Source organism: Pongo abelii, chromosome 19, assembly GCF_028885655.2.
Source record: "Pongo abelii isolate AG06213 chromosome 19, NHGRI_mPonAbe1-v2.0_pri, whole genome shotgun sequence".
Lineage (NCBI taxonomy): Eukaryota > Metazoa > Chordata > Mammalia > Primates > Hominidae > Pongo > Pongo abelii.
In genome coordinates, this window is record NC_072004.2 from 55,589,839 (window position 1) to 55,616,991 (window position 27,153).

General features: G+C 38.6%; 1 protein-coding gene across 1 annotated transcript in view; it reads right to left on the reverse strand.

The window, feature by feature from the left end:
• The window catches only part of MED13 (mediator complex subunit 13), a 125,400-nt gene that overhangs the window by 16,139 nt on the left and 82,108 nt on the right, over positions 1-27,153 (reverse strand). The window contains exons 13-23 of the mRNA XM_024234973.3: positions 25,824-25,914; positions 25,475-25,689; positions 24,990-25,186; positions 23,019-23,935; positions 13,521-13,682; positions 8,794-9,017; positions 7,223-7,412; positions 5,756-6,218; positions 3,543-3,762; positions 2,386-2,577; positions 1,668-1,891 (exon numbers count right to left, since the gene is read on the reverse strand). Coding sequence (XP_024090741.3) covers positions 1,668-1,891; positions 2,386-2,577; positions 3,543-3,762; positions 5,756-6,218; positions 7,223-7,412; positions 8,794-9,017; positions 13,521-13,682; positions 23,019-23,935; positions 24,990-25,186; positions 25,475-25,689; positions 25,824-25,914 — 3,095 coding nt within the window. The remainder of the gene's footprint in view (positions 1-1,667; positions 1,892-2,385; positions 2,578-3,542; positions 3,763-5,755; positions 6,219-7,222; positions 7,413-8,793; positions 9,018-13,520; positions 13,683-23,018; positions 23,936-24,989; positions 25,187-25,474; positions 25,690-25,823; positions 25,915-27,153) is intronic.

Here is a 27,153-nt window from a genome sequence, read left to right on the forward strand (position 1 = left end):
TTAGTACAGTCAGGGTTTCACCATATCAGTCAGGCTGGTCTCGAACTCCTGACCTCAGGTGATCCACCTGCCTTGGCCTCCAAGTGCTGAGATTACAGGCATGAGTCACCGTGCCCAGCCCCATCATTGCCCCTCTTAACCATTATCCCACTTCTACTTTATCAAGGTAGTAAAATGGTAATACTATTTTGATAATGAAAAGGGTGGGTTTTTTTGGTCTACTTTCTCATACTTCACAGATTAGCATATTCTTTCCCAAGTTCACTTAATCAGTATAAATATCCAATTAAAAAAATCAAAATTGTATCAAGGAAATAAGATACGAAGCACTGTTCTAAGGTTTATAATATAAAGCTTAACAGACTTGTTAATGTTTATAACCAATAATATAAAATTAATGTTTCTATCTTCTGCTTCCCCAGCACCATTAAGACCTAATAATCATTAGATATTTCTGCATATATTTAACTTCTCACCTAAAAAACAGGCTTTTATATAATAAGGAAGAAAATAAACAATGGAACCCAAATCTTTTTTTTTTTTTTTGAGACAGGGTCTTACTCTGTCGCCCACGTTGAAGTGCAGTGGCACAATCTCAGCTCACTGCAGCCTCGACTTCCTGGGCTCAAGTGATCCTTCTGCCTCAGTCTCCCGAGTAGCTGCGACTACAGGTGCGCCACTATGCCCAGCTAATATTTGTATTTTTGTAGAGACGGGGTTTCGCCATGTTGCCCAGGCTGGTCTCGAACTCCTGGACTCAAGTGATGCGCCTTGTCTCAGCCTCCCAAAGTGCTGGGATTACAAGCATGAGCCACCACGACTGGCCAGAACCCAAATCTTAAAACTAAAAATCATTTCACGAATTTGCTTTTCAGGTTCTCCTGTACAGCATTCACTAGCCTTGAAAACATGTTTCAAGGCTCTACTAAAGGCTTGAAATGTTTATTAAGTAATAACTCAAAATGAGGCTCACCTGTTGGGACCTATTAGTTATATCCTTTGTAAATAAATGGACATGATATTTACTGCCAAGAATTCTAAAATGGCCATCATATTCTGAAGACATCTAAACTTTTTTTTTTTTTTGAGACAGAGTCTCATTCTTGTCACCCAGGCTGGAATGCAATGGCGTGATCTCGGCTCACTGCAACCTCCACCTCCCAGAGATTCAAGTGATTCTCCTGCCTCAGCCTCCTGAGAAGCTGGGATTATAGGCGCCCACCACCACACCCGGCTACATCCTAACATTTAAATGATAAAATTTTAAATCGCCAATTTTAGTAAATGAAGTTAACTTACTCAGTTTATTAGGGGCTATATCTTAGATGGTACATGAGAAAAGTTTAAATGTTCTAGATACTTTACTAGACCATTTTTTTACATTTTTCAAAAATGTTCAGCTAAAATAATCGCCTCAAGCTTTATGACACAGAAGTTAGTGACCTTAATCTTTTTTGTTCATATAATAGATTAATCATAATTATTTTTAATTATCTTAGTTATACAGTATAAACATTCACTACAGAAAAAAGTAAAAAGCACCCACAACCCCACATCTTAATATTTTAATATATATAAAACCTTCAAACTGGTTTTCTATTCATTAAAAATGAAACAAAATGTTACAAATGGAATATGATATGATATATTTAGGGAAATACAAATACCTATTTGGAACGTCGATGTTAATGATACAAGTTTCTAAGAGTTCTCCATATAGATCTGTGCAAGATGCAAGAATCCACCTTTGATCATGTGATAAACAGTATCCCACAAAAAGAACATTATATTTCTGTCCAGCTTCTCCAAATGTTTCTCCTAGCTCTGTCTGTTTGTCCTTCACTGGAGCCAGAATAAAAGGAGGTGCATAAAGTCGAATACACTCTGGTCTCTATAAAATAAAAAATTAAGGTATTATCATACTATACAATCTTAGAGAAATACTGCATTTAAAATGTAATTCGTATCTACCCAATTATAAGATAATTGGAAAATGAGAGCTAAGCCAAAAATTGCACTTAGTTTTGCGTAGTATCATAAAAATGTTGGCAGGGCACGGTGGCTCGTGCCTGTAATCCCAGCACTTTGGGAAGCACAGGTGGGCGATCACCTGAGGTCAGGAGTTCGAGACCAGCCTGGCCAACATGGCGAAACCCCCCCCCACACACAATATTAGCTGGGCAAGGTGGCGCATGCCTGTAATCCCAGCTACTCAGAAGGCTGAGGCAGGAGAATCGCTTGAACCCAAGAGGCAGAGGTTGTGGTGAGCTGAGATTGCCCCACTGCACTCCAGCCTGGGTGACAAAGCAAGGCTCCATCTCAAAAAAAAAAAAAAAAAAAGTATGTATAGTCATTGAACTTTGGTCATGAAAAACATATACTTACATCAGGACTTCTAAGGGCAGTTTCCATGGCTAAACCTGGACCAAAGCCAGTCAATGTTTTCACATTGGTTGATGTTGGAAGTGGCCTCCGACACTGGGTAAAGGCCGAAAAAGCCAGGGATTTTAAATGCTGGGGATAGATTTCTCTATCTTCATGCTTCACAGGTTGCAACAGGTACTGACAAGGAATAATCTACGAAGTATAGGCAAATATTACAAATGTTAAACTTCCAAAAGAGAATAACAGGAACTGTGGATCTAAAACTCTAAAAACTTTTTACTAGAAAATTTAAACAAAACCTAATTTAAATGAAAATTTAAGGATTGTTTTCTTATCTATTATGTAGGCTTTTAATAAGTAGCCAATTTTACCAATGGGTTCTGAACTAAAGGACTATTTAAAACCTATAAAACTTTCTGGCTAGGTGTGGTGGCTCACACCTGTAATCCCAGCACTTTGGGAGGCCGAGGTGGGCAGATCACGAGGTCAAGAGATGGCCAACACGGTGAAACCCCGTCTCTACTAAAAATACAAAAATGAGCTGGGTGTGGTGGCATGCGCCTGTAGTCCCAGCTACTCAGGAGGCTGAGGCAGGAGAATCACTTGAACCCAGGAGGCGAAGGTTGCAGTGAGCTGAGATCACACCACTGCACTCCAGCCTGGCGATAGAGCGAGACTCCGTCTCAAAAAAAAAAAAAAAAAACAAACAAAAACTGTAAAATTTTCTATATAACAATTATATTAATAGTGCCATTGACTAGTCCTGTTGAAGTCTATAAAATAAATTCAAAATTTCTTCTAACAACTTAATATGGTTAATTGCTTTCTCCTTTTCTTGCAACCTGTCTTGTTTAGGTACATGCTACATTTTTCTATTTAGGCTCATGAATTTAAAAATTGGCTTATAAAAGTAACACAGGGGAAACATTTAATGTACTTAATAGAATTTTTTTATTCTGTATTATTACTGTCATATGACTATAAAGTTTATCTTTTATAAATTCTCTAACATTTATATTATGATATTAAAGTAAAATCAATATAATAGAACTTGGCTTTTAGATACCCAATTTGAATACAGAAAAGTAGTATCTGAAACTTCTGACAACATTAAGCTGTTTTACATAATTTTAATTCACAACATCTATCACTCTTACCTGTACAGAAACAGTACTCTTGATATGAGGAGGAAGAGTCTGGACCATTTCTAGAAAGCATCGAAGTAGCCCCAATGTCCACACACTAGAAGAGTTAGTGCTCTCGTCTGTATTTTCATATGTAAAAGGATCAATTATATAAACAACAATTGCAGGTGGATACGTGACTGCATGTGAATCACCATCTGTGGGGATTCCCACTTTATCCCGATCCATCGTGCTAAAATTTAAGGTAGAAATGAGACAAAAAGTTGTACTGTATATGCTTGGGGTAGCATCTAAGCAGGTTCTTAATATCCCCCTCCTCCCTCTTTTTTGGTGAAAGGTGTCAGAAAGCCTCTCTGAAAATGAAGGACATTTCTTTCTCACCAAAATGAACCATAAACATTGCACATACAATTTCACAGTGTATAAAGACACTTGCCTTAAGAGGTCTTGCCTTAAATTTACCAAAAAAAAAAAAAAAAAAAAGAAAGAAAAGAAAAAAAGAATTCTTAAAACCATAGGGTATTAGATACAAAAGATGGCTTAGAGTTTAAGGGATAAAACTGAGACAAAGACAGGTCTCTTTGTCTGAGGCTATCTCAAATAGCTTCCCAAATTTATAAAGCTGGCTACAGGTAGAGCTAGGCCAGAAAGAAACCACGTTTCCAGACTTATTCAATGTTCTAGTACATTTTTAGACTATATAGATATATCTTTTTTTTGAGATGGGGGGGTCTCACTATGTTGACCAGTGGTCTCAAGCAATCCTCCTGCCTTAGCCTCTCAAAGTGCTAGGATTACAGGCATGAGCCACTTCACTTGGTCCCATTTTTAGACTATATACATTTATTTCATACTTTACAGCTTCAATAGTGTACAAGTTTCATTCTTTGATGGGTGATTTGATTTTTTTACACTTCAAATCTATTCATATGTTCAAGATGAGTGGATCAATCTCGGTAATGGTTTGTTTTTACCCACATGAGTATAATTTGGGGCACAACTGCATCCTGGGTAGCTGACAGATATAATTAAGCTCCGGCCAACTTAGCCTATAAATCAAAAGGGAAGATCAAAACCTTCATCAAAAAAGGAATGAGAGCTGTCATAATCATTCTTGTCACCATAAATAACTTGGAATCACTGTGTAAAGTACTTAATGTATATTATATCATATTACTCTCATCTTACAGATAAGAAAACATGCTTAGAAAGCTAGAGTTTCCCCGAAGTCACAAAGCAGGTAAATGGCAGAGCTGAGATTCAAACTTTAGTACAACTCTAAAGCCTCTGAATAGACTGGGTCAATAGTGACTTCTCAATCACCAGAGTGATTTGCACAGGCAAATCTACTTGACAATTATGCCACAGAAGACTCAAATGTCACATGGGTATCTGGGCTATATGGTTTTCAAGCTCTTAATTCTCACCCTCAGATTCTAGAATTCTATGATAAAGACTTTATGAAGTAAAGTCCTCATTATAATTTTATACATAAAATATTCAACACTAGTCTGGGTGCGATAGCTCATGCCTGTAATCCCAGCACTTTGGGAGGCTGAGGCAGGCAGATTGCTGAGTCCAAGAGTTCCAGACCAGCCAGGGCAACAGGGCGAAACCCTGTCTCTACAAAAAAGTAGCTGGGCATGGTAGTGCACGCCTGTAAGTCCCAGCTACTCAGGAGGCTGAGGTGGGAGGATCACCTGAGCCCAGGAGGTCGAGGCTGCGGTGAGCCGCGATCACGCCACTATACTCCAGCCTGGGTGACAGAGTGAGACCTTGTCTTAAAAAAAAAAGATACAAACTAAAATTACAAGAATAAGATAAAAAAGCACTTTATGACCATTCAAAATGTCTTATTTAGAAAAAAAGCAGCATGGCTGGGCATGGTGGCTCACGTCTGTAATCCCAGCACTTTGGGAAGCCAAGGTGGGCGGATCACCTGAGGTCAGAAGTTTAAGACCAGCCTGGTCAACATGGCAAAACCCCGTCTCTACTAAAAATACAAAAATTAGCCAGGTGTGGTGGCACATGCCTGTAATTCCAGCTACTGGGGAGGCTGAGGGAGGAGAATCACTTGAACCCAGGAGGCAGAGGTTGCAGTGAGTGGAGATCCCGCCACTGCAGTACAGCCTGGGCAAAAGAATGAGACTGTGTCTCAAGACAAAAAGAAAGAAAAAGCATCATAGTTTTTATATTTCTGCAAAAATCAGTATTTTTAAAGGTACCTTTCAGACACATCAGGATGTGGCTGAGTGGGAAGTGAAGATGATTCTCCAGAAATCCCAGGTGTCTGTAGAGCTGATGTCTGTTGCCCTCCTAGCTGACCACTCTGAACTGTATTTGCTTGTGTAGACATGGATCCTGCAGCATTACTGTTCATACTGCCAAAGGGTGGAAATGAAGGTAGTTTATTTGATGGTACTCCACTATTCAAGTTGGAGGATGATGAAGATGAAGTTGAAGCTGTGGTCAAAGTTGAATTAGCTGTGGCAACTGAAGTAGATATGGCAACACCTGAAGTCATTGTCATAGCGCTGCTCGCTGCAGATGCTAAGGTGGCAGATGGAGTATTAGCATTTCCAGTATTTGTCATCGGAGGTGGAGTAATCAAAGACTGACTTGTAGGGGCAACTAAATTTGGCTGGGAAAGTAGAGAGCTGTCCAATGGCAGGGAAGCAAGATAAGGACCTAAAGAATAAAAACAGGTAGGAAATTTAATTCTTTATTTCACTGACTGTTTTTTTTTAATTCTACTGTGTAAACAGAATCATAATCTAGTTGATGTTTTCTTGGTAATTATAGCCCCGAAACTGCTTGCTAATGGTATGACCTACACTTGCTTTCTATTTTCCCCTGGAGACTGAAGAAACATATTTAAAATGGAATTGAAAAAGCCAGAATTTTCACTCAAAATTAAAGAAATGATTACTATGAAAGTGTAACAAAATTCTATTTTCTAAGTATAATTAAATGTAAAAAAAGGTATCTAGCAATATTCATCAAACTATTCAAAGGGTTTCTAAATCACAAATCAAATAAATATTGACTACATTGACAGCTAATTAAAATATAAAACGGTATAATGTTATCATGGGGTTCGAATTATAGGAATGTCTAATGAGATTCAATATTTTGGTTCTGCATCTCTTTGGATTAAGTCTAAAGGAAGTCCACTGATCTTTATTTTTCAAGAGTATTTATAAGCAATACAGTTGGGCACGGGTAGAATAAAAGAAAAAAAAAGTATGTAACAAGCAAGTCTTAAACAGCTGTCATTTTCTTAGCTACAACAAAGAACTATTTCTTGGTTTGGTAGAGATTAACTATAAATTATTTTATCTCTAAACTGTAACAAATGAAGAATCTTCATGTTATTAAAACATCAGACCCTACAGAGGCAACAGAAAATGTATTTATAACCCATAATTTCTTCCTACCTGATGGGATCCCTCATTAGGGATCAGCAAACTTGTTCTGTAAAGGGTCAGATAATAAATATTTTTGTCTTTAAAGCCACACAGTCTCTATCAAAACTACTCAGCTCCAATGTTGTAGCACAAAAGCAGCCAGAGAAAATACATAAATAAATGAGGATGGCTGTGTTCCAATAAAATTTTATCTACAAAAACAGCTGGTGGAGCAGGCCACATTTTGCCAACACCAGCCTTATACAATAAATACAAATTCAATACCTAGGTCATATCTGCAGACTTGTGCATAAAGCTTGAGTTTAGAAAATGCTTCATTGTTACCATCAGCTGCCTGAGAAAACCATTCTGCTACCAACTTTTCTGATAGTTTCTTTGATGCAGTAGATCCAACTCTCATGATCCCATCTGTTAACAGTCGAGAAATAGGTCTATGTTGACCTAATCGACAGGACTACAAACATACATACAGAAAGAATTAGTAAATTTATTATTATATTTAGATACACATTATAAAACCAAGCATGAAAGCTACTTAAAATAGGCTTAACCACTTGCAATTAACAGTTATGATAAAAATATCAAGGGTGTTTTTAGAAGTAGGTCAAAAAAACAAACATATCAAGGGTGAAATGGTGCCATAGGTCTTTTTCATTTTTACATTAGAAATTCATTAATTTTTTTTCAAAATTAAAATATCTCTAATGAAAAAACACCTAGATAACAATAGTACTAGAACCATTTGGTTTGAATAAAAGCTTGCAGAATGCAGACATAAGTGAGCATAAAAATGCAGTCATTTTAGGTATACATTAACACCAATTCATGAATTATGAATACACATATCCCTAAGTCAAAGCAAAATAAAAACTGGTATAAAAATATATTTATACACCCTCTCCCTCTAGTTCTGTGAGTCACTGATTTTTGTTATTAGAAGCCCAATGTCAAATAAATTTAAAACATTGGATTAAGCAAACTTAGAAGACTTCTTTACTGGAAGAATTTCAAGGCCTTTAAAAACTTAATATGAATTGTGAATCTCTAAAAGGCAATATAATATACAATGTTTCCTCAAGCCTATTTAACTATGGAACTTTTTCTCTGAGAGGATTTTACCGGACTGATATTCCAAATAACACCCTTTGGGAAATGTTTATTTATTAAAAACACACTACAAATACCTTGTAATTATGTGGAAAATTTTATAAGGAAGCTAAACTAACATACACTAACATTCAGATTGTATAAGGAATCAAAATTTAAAGACTAAATTTCCAAGCCTTTGTGGAAAAAGGAGGGAATAATAAAGTAAGACTTTATGTCCCATAACACTTATAATTTACAATTATTGCGCCTGGTGATGGATATGTGAGAATTGTAACTTAAAAGAAGAGGCAAGAATTTCAGACCTGAAATGGACCTTAGCGATATCTAGCATAGATTTATTTTACATATGAGGAAAGTGAGGCCTAGTGTCACTACCTGAAATCCTAGAGAATAAAGACTAGAATTTTTGTAAATGTAACTTTTTTTCCTGGCTATTTAACATTGTTACCCTTTGTTTTAGAAAAGGCCACATTAAAAGGGATATATATCTATATGCCCTTAATGTTTCTTCCTCCAATAGGGGGATAGCCACTCTGACCCACGGCATACACATCTAACAGACTGGGTCAAACTCAGCAAAGAATGTAACTGGCTAGTATGAGAAATAAACATCTAATCTGACATCATCACTGTGTCCCAATCAACTGAACTGCCCAGTGTGCTGTATATACAACAATACAAATCGTAAGGTAGTTTTAAAATGTCATCTCTTTTTAAACACCTACCTCATATATTGCAGTAAGATCTCTAAAAAAGCTTTTGGCTCCATTTAACAAGGCTTCATTTTCTGGACACAGTACAACATAGGCTATATCTCTTTGAGATCCATAGGGTTCCAGCATAAGTCTCTCCCAATAAGGAAGAGCAAATGGAGAAAGCACCAGATAATCATAATCATAACCCAACAAAAATGTGGGGATTGGCAGTGGTTCTGGGGATTCATCAGTTCCTAAATAAGAAAGATGTATTTTAAGAAAACACTTAAAAACAAGACATGTTTCCTTTTTATTTATTTATTTATTTACTATTTTTTTTTTTTTTTTGAGAGGGAGTCTCACTCTGTCGCCCAGACTGGAGTGCAGTGGCGCCATCTCGGCTCACTGCAAGCTCGGCCTCCCGGGTTCACGCCATTCTCCTGCCTCAGCCTCCTGAGTAGCTGGGACTGCAGGTGCCCGCCACCACGCTCGGCTAATTTTTTGTATTTTTTAGTAGAGATGAGGTTTCACCGTGTTAGCCAGGATGGTCTCGAGCTCCTGACCTTGTGATCTGCCCACCTCGGTCTCCCAAAGTGCTGGGATTACAGGCATGAGCCACCATGCCCGGCCTCCTTTTTATTTAAATGTCAAAAGTTAATGAAGTCATTATTAGTGAAAATATTTTATTAGAGACAAAAATACTTAATGCCAGTGGTCAAGACTTTTCAACATTAAGGAATTTCCTAAACAAGTCTTTTTATTTACTTATTTTTTTGAGACAGGGTCTTGCTCTATTGCCCAGGTTAGACTGCAGTGGAACAATCATGCCTTACTGCAGCATTAACCTGCTGGGCTCAATCAATCCTCTGGCCTCAGCTTCCCGAATAGCTGGGACTACAGGTGTGTGCCACTATGCTTGGCTAATTTTTAAAGTTTTTGTAGAGATGGGATCTTGCTGTGTTGCCCAGATTGGACTCAAACTCCTGAGCTCAAGTGATCCTCTTTCCTCAGCCTCCCAAAGTGCTGGGATTACGTGCAGGAGCCACCATGTCTGGTCTGCATTTAAATTTTTGACATGGGGCTGGGTGCAGTGGCTCACACCTGTAATTTCAGCACTTTGGGAGGCTGAGGTGGGCAGATCACCTGAGGTTGGGAGTTTAAGACCAGCCTGACCAACATGGAGAAAGCCCGTCTCTACTAAAAATACAAAATTAGCCAGGCATGGTGGTGCATGCCTGTAATCCCAGCTACTCGGGAGGCTGAGGCAGGAGAATTGCTTGAATCCAGGAGGTGGAGGTTGCAGTGAGCCGAGATTGTGCCAGTGCACTCCAGCCTGGGCAAAAAGAGCAAAACTCCATCTCAAAAAAAAAAAAAAAAATACACTGTAGGCCAGGTGCTGTGGCTCATGCCTGTAATCTCAGCATCTTGGGAGACTGAGGTGAGAGAATTACTTGAGCCCAGGAGTTTGAGGCCTAGGCAACATAGTGAGACACCATCCCTATTTATACATTTAAAAATAATATAATTTTAAAAATAGAAAAAAGAAAAAACCTTACTAAGAGCGCAGATCTCATGTTAAGTGTTCTTTTTTTTTAGTTTTTTTTTGTTTGTTTGTTTTTATTTTTGAGATAGAGTCTTGCTCTGTTGCCTAGGCTGCAGTGCAGTGGTGCGATCTCCACTCACTCCAACCTCCGTCTCCGGAGTTCAAGCAATTATCTCACCTCAGCCTCCCGAGTAGCTGGGATTACAGGCACACATCACCATACCTGGATAATTTTTGAATTTTTGGTAGAGATGGGGTTTCACCATGTTGGCCAGGCTGGTCTCAAACTCCTGAACTCAAGTGATCCGCCCACCTCAGCCTCCCAAAGTGCTGGGATTACAGGCGTGAGTCACCATGCCTGGTGAGTGTTCTTACCATAATAAAAAAATTTTTTAAAGAAAATGACCAACAACCTAATAGAAAAATGGGTTAAGAACATGGAGATTACAAAACAAAACTATCTCTAACACATAAAAAGACGCTCTTTCTCATTAAAAAAGCAATTTAAAATTAATAATAGCAAACAATAATTCTATGTGCTAGGTACTGTTCAAAGCTCTTTGCATGTACTGACTCATTTAATCCTCACAAAAAACATAAGGCAGAAACTATTATTAACTTCATTTTAGAGATGAGAAAACATAAATGAGGAAGTTAAGCAATTTCTCTAGTATTTCACAAGAAGTAGCAGAGTAGGAATTTAAACCCAAGAAATCTATCCCCACAGTCTGTACTATTTAATCTCTCAAACTGTAATGGGAAATAACCATTTTTCACCCACTGAATCAGCATCCTACTAGGCAAGGCTTTGGGAAAACAGGCACTTTAACTGGTAGGAATTCAAACTGATATTACAGGGGCTGGGCATGGTGGCTCACACCTGTAATCTCAGCACTTTGGGAGGCCTAGGTAGGTGGATCACTTGAGGCAAGGAGTTCAAGAACAGACTGGGCAACATGGCAAAATCCCATCTCTACTAAAAATACAAAAATTAGCCAGGGGTGGTTAATGCATGCCTGTAATCCCAGCTACTCGTGAGGCTGATGCATGAGAACTGCTTGAACCTGGGAGGCGGAGGGTGCAGTGAGCTGAGATCATGCTGCTGCACTCCAGTCTGGGCAAGAGAGTGAGACTGTCTCAAAAAAAAAAAAAAAAAAAAAAGAAAAGAAAAGAAAAGGCATTACAGAATTACAGAGAGTTATTTAGTTTTTTGTTTTTTCTTGAAATACACGTCTGGGTGCTTATAATCCTAGCCCTTTGGGAGGCTGAGGTGGGCAGATCACTAGGGCCCAGGAGTTGGAGACCAGCCTGGGCAACATGGCAAAACCTCATCTCTACAAAATATACAAAAATTAGCTGGGTGTGGTGGTGCACAACTGTAGTACCAGCTACTTGGGAGGCTGAGGTGAGGGGATCACTTGGGCCCAGGAGGTTATGGCTGTAGTGAGCCATGATTATGCCACTGTACTCCAGCCAGGGTGACAGAACATATCTCAAAAATAATAATAATAAATAAAATAAAAATACACCCATGCTTTAAAGCCAGGGATCTGTGCATTACTGAAAAGTAGCTGTAATGATAATGGTGGAAACAATTTGTATGTTCACAAACACTGCACTGGTAAAATATATTATCATATGTAAAGAACAATGGAATACATATAGCCATAAAAAAAGATAATCTCTATATGTGCAGATAGAAATGATCTCCAAAATCAGTTAAGGTACAGAAATAAATAAATAAATAAATAAATATCTACCTTTTTTTTTTTTTTTTTTTTTTTTTTTTTTTTAAGATGGAGTTTCGCTTTTGTTGCCTAGGCTGGAGTGCAACGGTGCGATCTCGGGTCATGGCAACCTCGGCTGGCGGCAACCTACGCCTCCCGGGTTCAAGTGATTCTTCTTCTCCTGCCACAGCCTCTCAAGTAGCTGGGATTACAGACTCGCACCACCATGCCCGGCTTATTTTGTATTTTTAGTAGAGATAGGGTTTCTCCATGTTGGTCAGGCTGGTCTCGAAGAACTCCCGACCTCAGGTGACGCACCTGCCTTGGCCTTCAAAAGTGCTAAGATTACAGGCGTGAGCCACCGCGCCCGGCTACTATCTTAGTTTTTAAAATAATGTAAAATTTATACTAAAATATATTTTCTGGCCAGGCGCGGTGGCTCATGCCTGTAATCCCAGCACTTAGGGAGGGTGAGGCAGGTAGACCACTTGAGGCCAGGAGTTCGAGACCAGCCCGGCCAATGTGATGAAATCCTGTCTCTACTAAAAATACAAAAAATTAGCCAGGCATGGTGGCGTGCACCCATACTCCCAGCTATTCGGGAGGCTAAGCCAGGAGAATTGTGTGAACCCAGGAGGCAAAGGTTACGGTGAGCCAAGATGGCACCAGTGCACTCCAGCCTGGGCGACAAAGCGAGACTCTGTCTCCAAAAAAAAACAAACAAATAAAATAAAATAAATTTTCATTGACCTGCATTTTTCACAGAATATTAGTTTTGTAATGAGATTTATTTAGCCATTAAAAGAAAGAGAAAAGGAAAATATAGGCAAATCTACTACTTTCATATGTAATACATTCCAAATCCATACACGAAAGTCAAAGATTTCAAGAAGTATTATTCCAAATATATTTGAAAAACTCCAATTACAGCCCACCTTTCAGAGACAATCTTCAACAAATAGTTCAAATATTTGGAATGGTATTTTCATCACAGCTGACAATAAATCTGCATACCTATTATGAGAATTCATTTGCTACTCTGGTCACAACCAGCAAATTTCTTCTTTGTTGTAATTCTTTTTAAATGAAGACCTTAGGGCCTTTTATCACTAGTATAACCCTCATTCCCCACTCCACCTCCCTTTTTCATTTAATTTTGTAAAATAATTTATAACAAAAGTATTTTTTTTGCCTTTTAAAAAAAAATCTTAGCAGTATGTCCCTTTCTTCATGTAAAATCTTGAGGGAAAGCCCCCTATGTGTAAGAACAGACCTAAGAGAAGCCACTCCTTTTGAAGTGGAGTTGGAGAGTTGAGTAAGCTGAATGTTGGAAATGGTGGGGAAAAAAAGCTAGGATTGGACCACAGTGGCCTTAAGAATATACCACAAATATATTTAAAGAAAACTAATGTGCTTATTCTAGTTGGGCACAGAAATCTGAGGACTGATATAAAATCAGTCATTATATATCACTATAAATTACTTACCATAAGAGCCTCGGCCAGCCATTTTATGAAATTGTTGCCAAGTGAGAGGACCCTGAACACCCCAAGGTCTTACTGTTCTTTTTTTCTGAATGGCATCCTGAAGAACTGGCTGAAGAGAGAGGAGCATTCGAAGTATATCCTGTGAGCACTGCATACTCACATCTACGAGCATTTTAAAAAAAACAAGTAATTAAGAATTGCTATTGCCAACACAAATAAAATTTTAAGATAATACAAAACACATATAGGGAAGTTCAGGTCTTCATCATCAAGAAGATTAAACCCTTACTTGTACAGAGAATTGCATTAAGTTCTATAAGATGATCTGTAGAAATGGTTCTTCTAGATACTTACAACCAAGAAGACACACAATAAAAAGTTACTGTAACTTATTTCCATAAAAAGTCATTCATTAGCTGATTAATCAATTTATAAATTAATCAAATAAATTTTTCTTTTTGCATTTATGTTGGCTGTTTTGGTGCTGTAGGTATTTTACCAGAAAGAGGTCTGCCTCACATTGAAATTATATCCCATAATTAGCACTACTATGGTAAAGTGAATAAAGACTGGTCATAATTATTAAAGTTTAATTTGAAAAAAAACAGTAGACTTTAACAATTCTAAAATACAGAAATTATACAGTAACTTGCTCACACTGCTAAAAAGTGTATTATCCATAAATATTTTATAAGCTTATACATCTTAAATATTTATAGATTATCAAATCATGACCTGCATTTCTGACCAACTATCAGAATGGGTACGAAAGGTGCTCCTCATAAATGTCAAATGGCTCAAGGAAAAATCACTAAATGATATTGATACAATAAATGTGGCTCCCGGAATGGTCCAGTTGTACCACTAAACCTGTTTGAGCACAGTTATATTAAATCATTCAATTTTAATTCGTTATTACCTTTGCCTAATTTATCGTAATTGGCCCCAATTTCCTATACCTAAAAAGTGTAGTGGCTGGGCCCAGTGGCTCACACCTGTAATTCCAGCACCTTGGGAGGCCAAGGCGGGTAGACTGTTTGAGGTCAGGAGTTTGAGACCAGCCTGGCCAACACAGTGAAACCCTGTCTCTACCAAAAAATACAAAACTTAGCCAGGCATGGTGGCACATGCCTGTAATCCCAGCTACTCGGGAGGCTAAGGCAGGAGAATCGCTTGAACCCAGGAGGCAGGGGTTGCAGTGAGCCAAGATCATGGCATTGCACTCCAGCTTGGGTGACAAAGTGAGAGCCTGTCTCAAAAAACAAAAACAAAAACAAAAAAAAAAGTGTACGGAACTAGATAAAACTAAGTTCCAAACACAATACTTAATATGTAATATGCTTAAGTAAACTTTTGTATACATAGTAGAATACCATTTAGCAGTTGAAAATGCTAACAGGCCGGACTTGGGTGGTGGCTCATGCCTGTAATTACAGCACTTTGGGAGACTGAGGCAGTCAGACTGCTTGAGCTTAGGAGTTCACAGGCAGCCAGCGCAACATGGCAAACCCCTGTCTCTACAAAGAGTTAGCTGGGTATGGTGCCACACACCTGTGGTCCCAGCTACTCAGGAGACTGAAGAGGGAGGATCACTTGAACCCATGAGGTCAAGGTTACAGTGAGCCATGATAGCATAACACTGCACTTCAGCCTGGACAACAGAGCGAGACCCTTTCTCAAAAATAAATAAATAAATAAATAAATAAAGATGATCACAAAAAAATACCTATCAAGTACTGTGCTTAATACCTGCATGACAAAATAATCTGTATGCTGACCCCCAGGACACAAGTTTACCTTTTACTTAATATAACAAACCTGGCACATGTACCCATGAACCTAAAAGTTAAAAAAAGGAGTGATCATGGAGGATAATCAATCAATAGAAATAAACTGAAAATCCAGAAATCAAACCTCATGCTTATGATAAACTGATTTTTGACAAAGGTACCAAGACAACTTAAAGATAACATTTTTCCATAGATGATTCTGGGACAACTAGATATCTACATGCAAAAGAATGAAGTCAGAACCCTTCCATATACTATATACAAAAAATTCAGAATGGATCAGAGATCTAAATATAAGAGCTAAAACTAAAAAGTTATTTCAAAAAAGTAATAGGAGTAAATTTTCAAGACCTTGGGTTAGGTCCTGACCTAGATATCAAAAGCACAAGCAACAAGAGAAAAAATAAATTGGACTTCATCAAAATTAAAAATGTTTGTGCTTCAAAGAATACCATCAAGAAAGTAAAAAGATTCACATCCTATGGAGATATGAAAAAAAGGAAAGTGAAAGAAGCTGAGTGTGACAGTAGGCCCCTGTAGTCCTAGCTACTTGGGGAGGCTGCAGCAGGAGGATCACTTGAGTCCAAGAGTTTGAGACCAGCCTGGGCAAAGTAGCAAGACCCCGTATCTTAAAAAAAAAAAAAATGAAAAGACAACCCAGAGTATAGGAGAAAATATATGCAAATCACACATGTGATAAGGGGGCTTATGTCCTTGTATCCAAGATATATAAAGAACTCAGGACTCAATAATAAAAATACATAAAAATCTAATTTTAAAAATGGGCAAAAAATCTGAAAAGGCATTTCTCCAAAGAAGATATACAAATGGACAACAAGCACATGAAACAATCTTCTACATTATTAGTCATAGGGAAATGCAGATGAAACCACAATGAGATACTACTTCACACAAAGTATCACAATGAGATACTCTGATTATAAGATGACTATAATAAGAAAAACAATGTGACAAGTATAAGTGAAACCCTCATATATTGCTGGTAGTTATGTAAAATGGTGCAGCTGCTATGGAAAACAATCTGGCAGTTCCTCAAAAGATTAAACAGGTCAGGTGTGGTGGTGCAATGCTTGTAATCCCAGCTACCGGGGAGGCTGAGGCACAAGAATCACTTGAACCTGGGAGTCGGTGGTTGCAATGAGCCAAGATCGTGCCCCACTGCACTCCAGCCTGGATGACAGAGCGAGACTCTGTCTCAAAACAAAACAAAGGCCAAGCGCAGTGGCTCATGCCTGTAATCCCAGCACTTTGGGAGGCCAAGGCAGGCAGCTCACCTGAGGTCAGGAGTTTGAGACCAGCCTGGCCAACATGGTGAAACTCCGTTTCTACTAAAAATACAAAAATTAGCCGGGTGTGGTGGCGGGCGCCTGTAATCCCAGTTACTTGGGAGGCTGAGGCAGGAGAATTGCTTGAACCTGGGAGGTGGAGGTTGCAGTGAGCCAAGATTGCGCCACTGCACCCCAGACTGGGCAACAAGAGCGAGATTCCGTCTCAAAAAAAAAAAAAAAAAAAAAGATTAAACAGAATATGACTCAGTGAATCCACTTAAGAGTAATAAAAACATGTCCATATAAAAACTTGTACACAAATGTTCATGGGAGCATTATTCATAATAGCTAAAAAGTGGAAAAAACCTAAATATCCATCAACTAATGAATGGATAAATAAAATACGGTATCTTCACATAATGGAATATTATTTGGCAATAAAGTACTAATATGTGCTATAGCATAGATGAACCTTGAAAACATTATGGAAAGTGAAAAGAGCCAGTCACTGAAGACCATACAGTATATAATTCGATTGATATGCAATATCCAAAAGCGGCAAATCTAGACAGACAGAAAATAGACTTAGTGGTTGTCTATAGCTAGCAAAGAAGGTTGGATGGAAAAAGGGAGTGACTGCTAACGGGTAGGGGGTTTAATATGAAAATGTTCTAAAACCCACTGTGTTGATGACTGTCCAACTCTGCATACTAAAAAGCAGCCAACTGTACATTTTAAATGGGTGAATTGTATGGTATTCTTAATTTTTGTTCAGCAAGTATTTTTTTTATAATTAGAACAGAGCTTTGTCTGTCTTCAACAAAACTAATGTTGTCATTAAAATATACAAACTATACTGGCTGGGTGCGGTGGCTCACACCTGTAATCCCAGCACTTTGGGAGGCTGAGGCGGGTGGATCACGAGGTCAGGAGATCGAGAACATCCTGGCTAACACGGTGAAACCCCGTGTCTACTAAAAATACAAAAAATTAGCCGGGCATGTGGCGGGCACCTGTAGTCCCAGCTACTGGAGAGGCTGAGGCAGGAGAATGGCGTGAACCCGGTAGGCAGAGCTTGCAGTGAGCCGAGATCACGCCACTGCACTCCAGCCTGGGCAACAGAGTGAGACTCCGTCTCAAAAACAAAGAAACAAAAACAAAAAAAATACATATATATACAAACTATACTTTGTAGACTTTTAAATTCATTCAAACATAACCTTCTTTCAAGATATTAAAACTAAATAAACAAATCCAAACATCTATTTTAATATCCTGATCATCTACTGTGTTAATTATTCTAGGTGTTTAGATTATAGACAAAAATCTTTGCCTTTACACAGAACTTTGCAAAGAGTGCACTTAATGGGGGTAAGAAACAACAATTAATAAATTTTATTATGTTAGAAGGTAACAGTCCACTCTATGGAAAGAAAGCAAGATGGAGAAGAAGAAGAAGGGTTTGCATTTTTATAATGAGAAGATGATATCTGACAAGATTTAAAGGAGACAGAGTTATCCACATAAATATCTGGAAAACGAGTATCCAAGAGGGAGGAAACATGCCAAGGGCTCTAATGCAGGAGCTTGCCACCATTTCATGATGCTGCTATAATTTAATCAAAGTATTCTAATATTGCACATTTATGTTTTCCAACATTATTATTTTTTTTTTCTCGAGACGGAGTCTCTCTCTGTCACCCAGGCTGGAGTGCGGTGGCGCGATCTCTGCTCACTGTAAGCTCCCCCTCCCGGGTTCCCGCCATTCTCCTGCCTCAGCCTCCCGAGTAGCTGGGACTACAGGCGCCCGCCACCACGTCCGGCTAATTTTTTGTAGTTTTAGTAGAGACGGGGTTTCACCGTGTTAGCCAGGATGGTCTTGATCTGACCTTGTGATCCACTTGCCTCGGCTTCCCAAAGTGCTGGGATTACAGGCATGAGCTACCGTGCCTGGCCCATTATTTGTTTTTAATACTGAAAATTTTTAATTGAAATATAAAGGCTTTTCTTTCTTTCCTCAAACTCCTGGTCTCAAGCAATACTCCCGCCTCAGCCTCCCAAAATGCTGGGATTACAGAGGTGAGCCATGGTGCCCGGCCCCATTTGTCTCTTTCTTGTACTAAATTATTTTCTTTGGACAAGTTGTTAAGAAATTCATTTTCAAGTCTGCAGCTTTCTGTTTACATCAGTGCTTACTGTTATTAAAAAAACATATACCAGGTAAAGCTCAATATTTTCCATTATTTGGCAAATAAGTTGGTTCTTAAAAACAAAATAATTATAAAGAGTGCCACTAATCCTCCTGCTGCTGTCATTACCACTACTAACATCTGAGTTCTTACTATGTGCCAAAAACTGCCTTTTTTTTTTTTTTCTTCAGACCAAGTTTCACTCTTGTTGCCTGTGCTGGAGCGAAATGGCAGGATCTCGGGCTCACTGCAACCTCCAAAACTGCTTTTTTTTTTTTTTTAATTTTTTTTTCAGACCGAGTTTCACTCTTGTCACCTGGGCTGGAGTGCAATGGCAGGATCTCGGGCTCACTGCAACCTCCACCTCATGGGTTCAAGCAATTCTCCTGCCTTAGCCTCCCGAGTAGCTGGGATTATAGGCATGTGCCACCATGCCCAGCTAATTTTTGTATTTTTAGTAGAGATGGGGTTTCACCATGTTGGTCAGGCTGGTCTCAAACTCCTGGGTGGCTCACGCCTGTAATCCCAGCACTTTGTGGGGGGCCAAGGTGGGCGGATCAACTGCCCTGTTTTATATGTATTATTTCATTTGATTCTCTCAATACCCTGTAAAGTAAATCTATTATTGACCCTATTTTAAGAAATCAAGGCACAGAAAGGTTAATTAACTTGGCCCAAGGTAGCAGGTAGTATATAGTGCTAGAGTCATGTTTCAAACCCAAGCAGTCTGAGTCCACAGCCTATGATCTTAACTACTTTATATGGCTTAAAATAATCTTTCCCTTTTTTTGAATACCTATGATATTTATTTGTATCTTTCCCTTTTTAAATTTGGTCGCTGAGAATGAATAATTGGATAAATGCTGATACTATGTCATATACATGAACTTAATCACTGGTCCATGTGTTATCCTCTTACATTTCAAAAATTTCCTTTAATAATAAAATGAACAACTGTAATCTCACTGCCCAAGAACTAGAACATTACCAAAAACGATCTTATTAAATGCTTCTCCCTATCCCTATCTCTTGGTCATTTTTGGACACATGTGAAATTTCAAGAATTAACCAATATTCTCAATTTTATGTGCGTTAAATAATACATTTAGTTATGCTTGTTTCAAAACTTTATTAACGGTAATACATTAAAGAGGTATTTTTAAAGGGTATCTGACTATATGTAATCTTCTGGGACTTGTTCCCTCTTCCTCTCCTCAATAGTATCACTAAGATTCATCTATTTGTTATATATAACTGTATTCATTTTCAGAAGCCATATAACATTCCATCTGTACTATCATGATTACTCAACCCTGCATTACATGGCCATTTTTTTCTTTTTGAGAAGAATCTCACTCTGTCAAACAGGCTGGAGTGCAGTGGTACAATCAAGGTTCACTGAATCCTCCACCTCCTAGGTTCAAGCTATACTCCCACCTCAGCCTCCCAAGTAGCTGAGACTACAGGTGCATGCTACCACATCCAGCTAATTTTTGTATTTTTAGTAGAGATGGGTTTTGCCATGTTCACCAGGCTGATCTTGAACTCCTGGGCTCAAATGATCTGCCTGCCTCAGCCTCCCAAATGCTGGGATTACAGCTATAAGCCATATCTGTCAATTAAAAGAAAATTCCTTTCTATAGGATCACTCCCAATGCACCTTTAATAAAATAATAATAAACCTCTCTTTTAACCCTATTATGCAATTTCTCTGCTATTTACAGCAAAAGTCCCCAGAAAATTGTCTAAGTTTGCTTCTCATCCCGTTCTTTTGTGAACCCACTCCAATCAGATTGATTGAAACTGCCTATCAAGGTGACCACCAACTTCTATGTGGTCACATCCAATAGCCTGTCCCAGTCTTCACCTTAATGTATCGAAGTATTTGATAGAGATGATCACTCTCTTCTAAATATTCCCGGGCCGGCCACGGTGGCTCACACCTGTAATCCCAGCACTTTGGGAGGCCAAGGCAGGTGGATTGCCTGAGCTCAGGAGTTTGAGACCAGCCTGGGCAACACAGTGAAACCTCGTCTCTACTAAAATACAAAAAATTAGCCGGGTGTGGTGGTGTGCACCTGTAGTCCCAGCCACTTGGGAGGCTGAGGGAGGAGAATTGCTTGAACCCGGGAGGTGGAGGTTGCAGTGAGCCGAGATCGCGCCACTGCACTCCAGCCTGGTGACAGAGCGAGACTCTGTCTCAAAACAAAAACAAACAAACAAAAATTCCCTATACTTGATTTCTAGGATACCACGCTCCCTTGGTTTTCCTCCAACCTCCTTCTCAATTTCCTTTCCTGGTGCCTCTTCTCCCTCCCCACCTCTAAATGTCAGCTCCATCCTTGTACTACTCTATCTACAATTACTCTATAGGTTATTTCATCCAGATCCACAGCTTTTCATAATGATAACTCACACACAAAATTTTTCTATCTCCAGACCCAATCATTCCTCTGAATTTAAAACATATTATCTCCAAATGTGTATCTGATTTACTCCCCAGTGTTTCCCTCCTCTGTAGTTAGTACTACCATTCACCCAGGTGCTCAAGCTATTATTGATGCCTCATCTTTTCTTACACGTCTTTTGGCAAACCCTGTAGGTTCTATTTCCCAAATAACCTAAAACCTATTACTTACATCTCGTTGGCCTCTTATCTTGTCTAAGCTACCGTCATCTTTCACCTAAGCTACTGAAACTGCCTTCCAAATGATTTATCCTGCTTCTGTTCTCACTTTCACTACTTCCAAACCCCACGGCTATTTTCCACACAACAGCAACAGAGAATCTTGCTCTGTTGCCCAGGCTGGAGTGCAGTGGCATTATCTCAGCTCAACACAACCTCCGCCTCCCAGGTTCAAGCAACTCCTCTGCCTTGGCCTCCTGAGCAGCTGGGACCACAGGCGCACCCCACCACGCTGGCTAATTTTTGTATTTTTCACCATATTGGGCAGGCTGGTCTCGAACTCCTGACCTCATGATCTGCCGACCTCAGTCTCCCAAAGTGCTGGGATTAGATGCGTGAGCCACCGCACCGAGCCATTTTTTTTTTTCTTTTAGATGGGAGTTTCACTCTTGTTGCCCAGGCTGGAGTGCAGTAGTGCGATCTCGGCTCACTGCAACTTCTGCCTCCCGGGTTCAAGTAATTATCCTGCCTTAGCCTCCCAAGTAGCTGGGATTACAGGCGCCCACCACCAAGCCCAGCTAATTTTAAGTTTTTAGTAAAAACGGGATTTCACTATGTTGGTCAGGCTGGTCTTGAACTCCTGACCTCAGGTGACCTGCCTACCTTGGCCTCCCAAAGTGCTGGGATTACAGGCATGAGCCACCATGCCAGACTGAGAGATCTCTTAAAAAACAATCAGAATAAGGATCATGTTACTTTCCTTGTCAAAACTGTTCAATAGCTTCCCATCACATTTAGTATAAACCACAAAGGCCTTACGTGGTCTATAAGACTCTAAATGATGCTGGTGAATGGCTACCTCCTAAATTTCATCTCCTTCCAGTCTCCCTATCACCCAAAGCATTCCAGCAGCATCAGTCACCTTAATGTTCCTCAAACATGTAAAAGCAAAATACTCCCTCAGTGTCTTTGCACTGCCTGAAACACTCTTCCCTCATTTAACTACATAGCTCACATTCTATGTTATGTAGGAGTTTGCCCAAATGCTATCTCCTCAGTAGTATCTTATCTGACCATACATCTAAAATAGTACGTACGTGTCTTTTTCTACTGTTTTACTCTGCTTTTCCTCCAAATTACTTCTTACTATCTATTAGAAGCTTTTTTATTTCCTATTTTCTCCACTAAATTATAGATTCAAAAAGGGCAAAGAATATGTGTGCTTTGTTCAACAGTGAATCTAGGCTAATACCTGGCACATACAAGGTGCCCAGTAAATACTTAATGAGTGAAAGAATGTTGAATAAAGCAGACCACCAGCAATGCTATGCTAATAAATATATGGAATGTGCCTTTCATATTCCTACATAAGTATATAATTACAGATTTATAATAACCATACTTTTATTGGTGAAATTAAACTAAACTGCTAAGAAATTCTCCCTTTAAAAACATCATCCATAAAGAGTTTTAAGTCCAACTTTAAATGTCTTTATTTGCTACATGGGAAATTGCCTTTATTGCTTTTTCCTAAGAATGAAAAGCAAAGTCATATAACTAAAGGGAAATAAGCAAACAAAAAAGTATTTTATTGACATACTTACCGTTTCTCTTGGACCAGGGGTGTAAGCATGAACTTTTCACAAGTGCTTCATCAACTTTTCCTCCTGACATGTTATCCATGAACTGACGCCCATGTTCTAATGCAAGGTAGCAGTCATTGCAACAGTCACGCTCTTCAACACGTACCCAATTGCTAATTATACCACTTTTAGGAAAAGGATCTTGGTCTGCTGCTCCAAAGGGTGAAAATAAATTAGTGCACTGATCTTGCAGCAATAATATCAAATCATCAGATAATTTTTCAGATTCCTTTAGTCCTCCATTAACATGTTCAGCAGAGGTAGCCCTGAGAGCTTCAAAACGTTTTTCTGCTTCTTTGCCACAGTCTGTATTGCGTCCTATGATATCTAGTTCATCTTCAAGAAATAATCCTGAATTGTTTCCAAATTTTCTGTTCATGACAGCACTGAAGCCACAGGTACACCTATATTGTGCTTCCTGCGTTGGATCCGGAATGTAAACTCCAACATCGGCACCCTTGATATTCATGTTGCAGACACAGATGCAACAACTATCAAAGTTACAGTCTTTAAACAAATTCATAACTGATTCTGAAAGGATGAGGTTTACATAAAGACTGTGTGCTTCAGGGATGGAAGGGACAGTTGCAGGTTCAACAGAATTAAGGGGTCTGCATGTAGATGGGGTAGAAGCTGGTGAATACAAGTCTGAATTTTCGTATTTGACTGAACCTTGAGCACTAGCAGGTCCACCAGCTCCACGAGGAGTCCGAGGAGTCCTTGGAGTCCTTGGAGTTGGAAACCGAGGGGTGGATGGAGAAGGAAGAATTCCTGCTCCGCTGTTACTAGGAGGTGCACTGCTAGGAGGCATCCCAAAAGAAGTATGAGTTTGAGGTGTATAAGCAGGGCCATATTCTTGATCCATATTACTTCCATCACTATCACCACCAGGGTAAAAGAAAATCAAATATATATATAAAGGAACATATTAGTAATGTGAAATACAACTAAAAACGTCCCAAATGTTTTTCAATTACACAGAAAATTATGAAAGGACAAGTATTGCAAGAATTACAAGCACAGTCAATTCTTATTTCTGGTTAACATATCTACTCTAAGTGATTGCTGTGGACTAAGGATCAATCAACAAGTTCAAAAATGATTAATAAGCACTCTATATGCTAATGCATACCTAGACATCCATATTTACTATCTATAAACTTTGTTTACTAGAAATACTTATATTTCCTTGATTCTAAGATGCTACTGACTGTAAAAAAAAGAAAAATGATTTTAGAGATGTTCATGTGTAAAAAGGGAAAAATGGTAATTTTAAGATGCTACCACTTATAAGACATCTCAAATTCAGATTTCTTTTAGCCTTGAGTTGAAACTGACAAAGTCAGAGATGTTAAAATGTGAAATAAGTGTGGAAAAGATGGCAAATGTAAAAATGGGAGCAATTTAAAATTGCAGCCCAAAAGAAAAGGTGCTTTGGAATACAAATCAAGCATAATAGTCTTAAGTTTCCTAATAGTTTATCCATACCCAATTAACCTTTTTTTTTTGAGAGAAAGTCTCACTCTGTTGCCCAGGCTGGAGTGCACTCATGCGATCTCGGCTCCCTGCAACGTCTGCCTCCCACGTTTAAGCCATTCTTGTGCCTCAGCCTCCCAAGTAGCTGGGACTACAGGCATGTGCCACCACGCTTGGCTAATTTTTGTATTTTTAGTAGAGACGAGGTTTCGTATGTTGGCCAGGCTGATCTCAAACTCCTGACCTCAAGGGATACGCCTGCCTTGGCCTCCCGAAGTATGGGAATTACAGGCGTGATTCACTGCTCCCGGCCAATCACTATAATTGATTAACCAGAAATAATTTTTAGAATTTTCAAAAACCAATTTTATTTTTCCAGCATACCAGGTAAATCTATGAAAAAAAAATTAAAGCTGTATAAGCAGTCACATACTATTGTAACAACATAAATCATACCCCTCTTTGATGAATGGCATTGCAGGCCCTGAAGAAAGCAATTCCAATTTTCCAACAGTCCAACTCTGACGGTAAATACACTCTTCTGGCAATTTGATAGGGGGCAGATATTGGCTTGGTAGAGTTTTTAGAGGTGCAAACATGGAACATCCCACTAGAATTTGACAATTTTCAGGCTTATAGACATAAGAAAAATCCTACAATATAAAGATGGTAGGTTTTTAGTATCTTATCTTCTAGGGGGAAAAAATACACAAACAATTCAAACAGGCTCTGGACCTTTTTTCCTTTCTTTAAACAAAATAAAATGTAAATACAATTCTATTATTTTCTTAAATGCATTCTTAACAGTGACAACAACAATTCAGTCCTCAACTTAGCTACAAAACTGCAACCACTATAAAATAATTTTTGACTACGGCAACAAACTAATTCTATAAGAAAATATAGGAAGTGAATTATTTTTCTAGAAAAAACATACTTACTTTAATTTCAGAAGGTTTGGGGCTACAGAATCCCTCATCAACCTCAATTTTGAACTGTGCTCCTATACTAGAACTATTTCCTTCTAGAACAGTTCCTCCAGGTGTTGTATCCATACTACCATATTCTTTATTATTCATATTCATTGGGGAAAATCCCATAATATGTTGTTCCAATGATGGTGGTGTAGGATACATTTTATGAAGATCTGCAGTGCCTATATTTAATAAAAACATACATTTTAACATGACTAAAAATAGGCGAATCTGTGTTTAAAACAAAAGGAGTGGGGAGCTTTGTTGAGATTAAAAGTTTGCAAATTTATCTCAAGCACAGATGAGGGAAGCTTACTTATGCAAGATAATGGGTCCAGATTTCCTGTCTTTGATTCCTTGCAGCTGGCTTTATCATCTGATCCATTCGCTGATTTTTTAGATCCAGGCTATTTAAAAAAAGCACATATTTATCTAAAATTTTACATCCAATGTGATCTCAAAATAGTAATCATTCAGATATAACTTAACAGTAAAGCCCATTCATTAAAAGTAGTATTTTGAACCTGTGATACAGCCAAATACATACTAGTGTTGAAAGATATAAAATATTTCTTAATCACTGACTCCAGATTTATTTATTTGGTAATATTTATTTGGTAAGCCTCGAAATTAAAAGGAAAAAGTTCCTCCAAAGAAAATGACCAATACTTTCAAAATACACAGAAGTAAGGTTAACCTTAACTTAAAACCCAATAATAAGAGGCCGGACACGGTAGCTCACACCTGTAATCCCAGCACTTTGGGAGGCTGAGGCAGGCAGATCAATTTGAGGCCAGGAGTTTGAGACCAGCCTGGCCAACACGGTGAAACCTCATCTCTACTAAAAATACAAAAAATTAGCTGGGTGGGGCATGCCTGTAATTCCAGCTACTCAGGAGGCTGAGGCACAAGAATTGCTTGAGCCTGGGAGGCAGAGGTTGCAGTGAGCCAGGACTGCACCACTGCACTCCAGCATGGGCAACACAGTGAGACTCGTCTTAAAATAAATAAAAATGAGAAAACCTGCAATAAGAAGGGGTTGTAATTAACATTAGAAATGCTTCTTGGTAAAAGATATTTGCAAAGCATTTGTCTCCTTAAGTTGAATACACTGAAGTTTCCTATATAATCAATCACTCACCTATCTAAATTCTTATTTATACTTTCACCTTGTTTTAATAGTCTCCCTACTCCTGCAAAAATACTGTTAACAGGTAAAACTAAGTACAAACTTCAGAAGATCTAATGACGAAGCAATAGAGTTCCTAACTTTTAGTAGATTGAACAAACAAGTTTTACTATCTCCAAGCTCTTACCAATGTTTTCAGAGCTAACATTTGTTCCATGTCTTCTGTTAGACAGTTTGTGATAAATATTAATATGTAGACCACGTTCTGACTACCACCTTTTTATTTCAGAGGAACCACAGCTGATAGAGGAATGGTAGTAGAGAGAAAGTATGAATGTGCCAAAGCATTCAAGGATATAGTCGCCTAGTAAAGGGTGCCCTAAAATGTACTACACTATGGGATATACAGTAAAAGTTTATGTATCTGCAATATATATATATGTATATGTACACACACACATATACACACATATAGAGATATATATGTTGAGAGAGGACTAAATGCATATTATGTAGG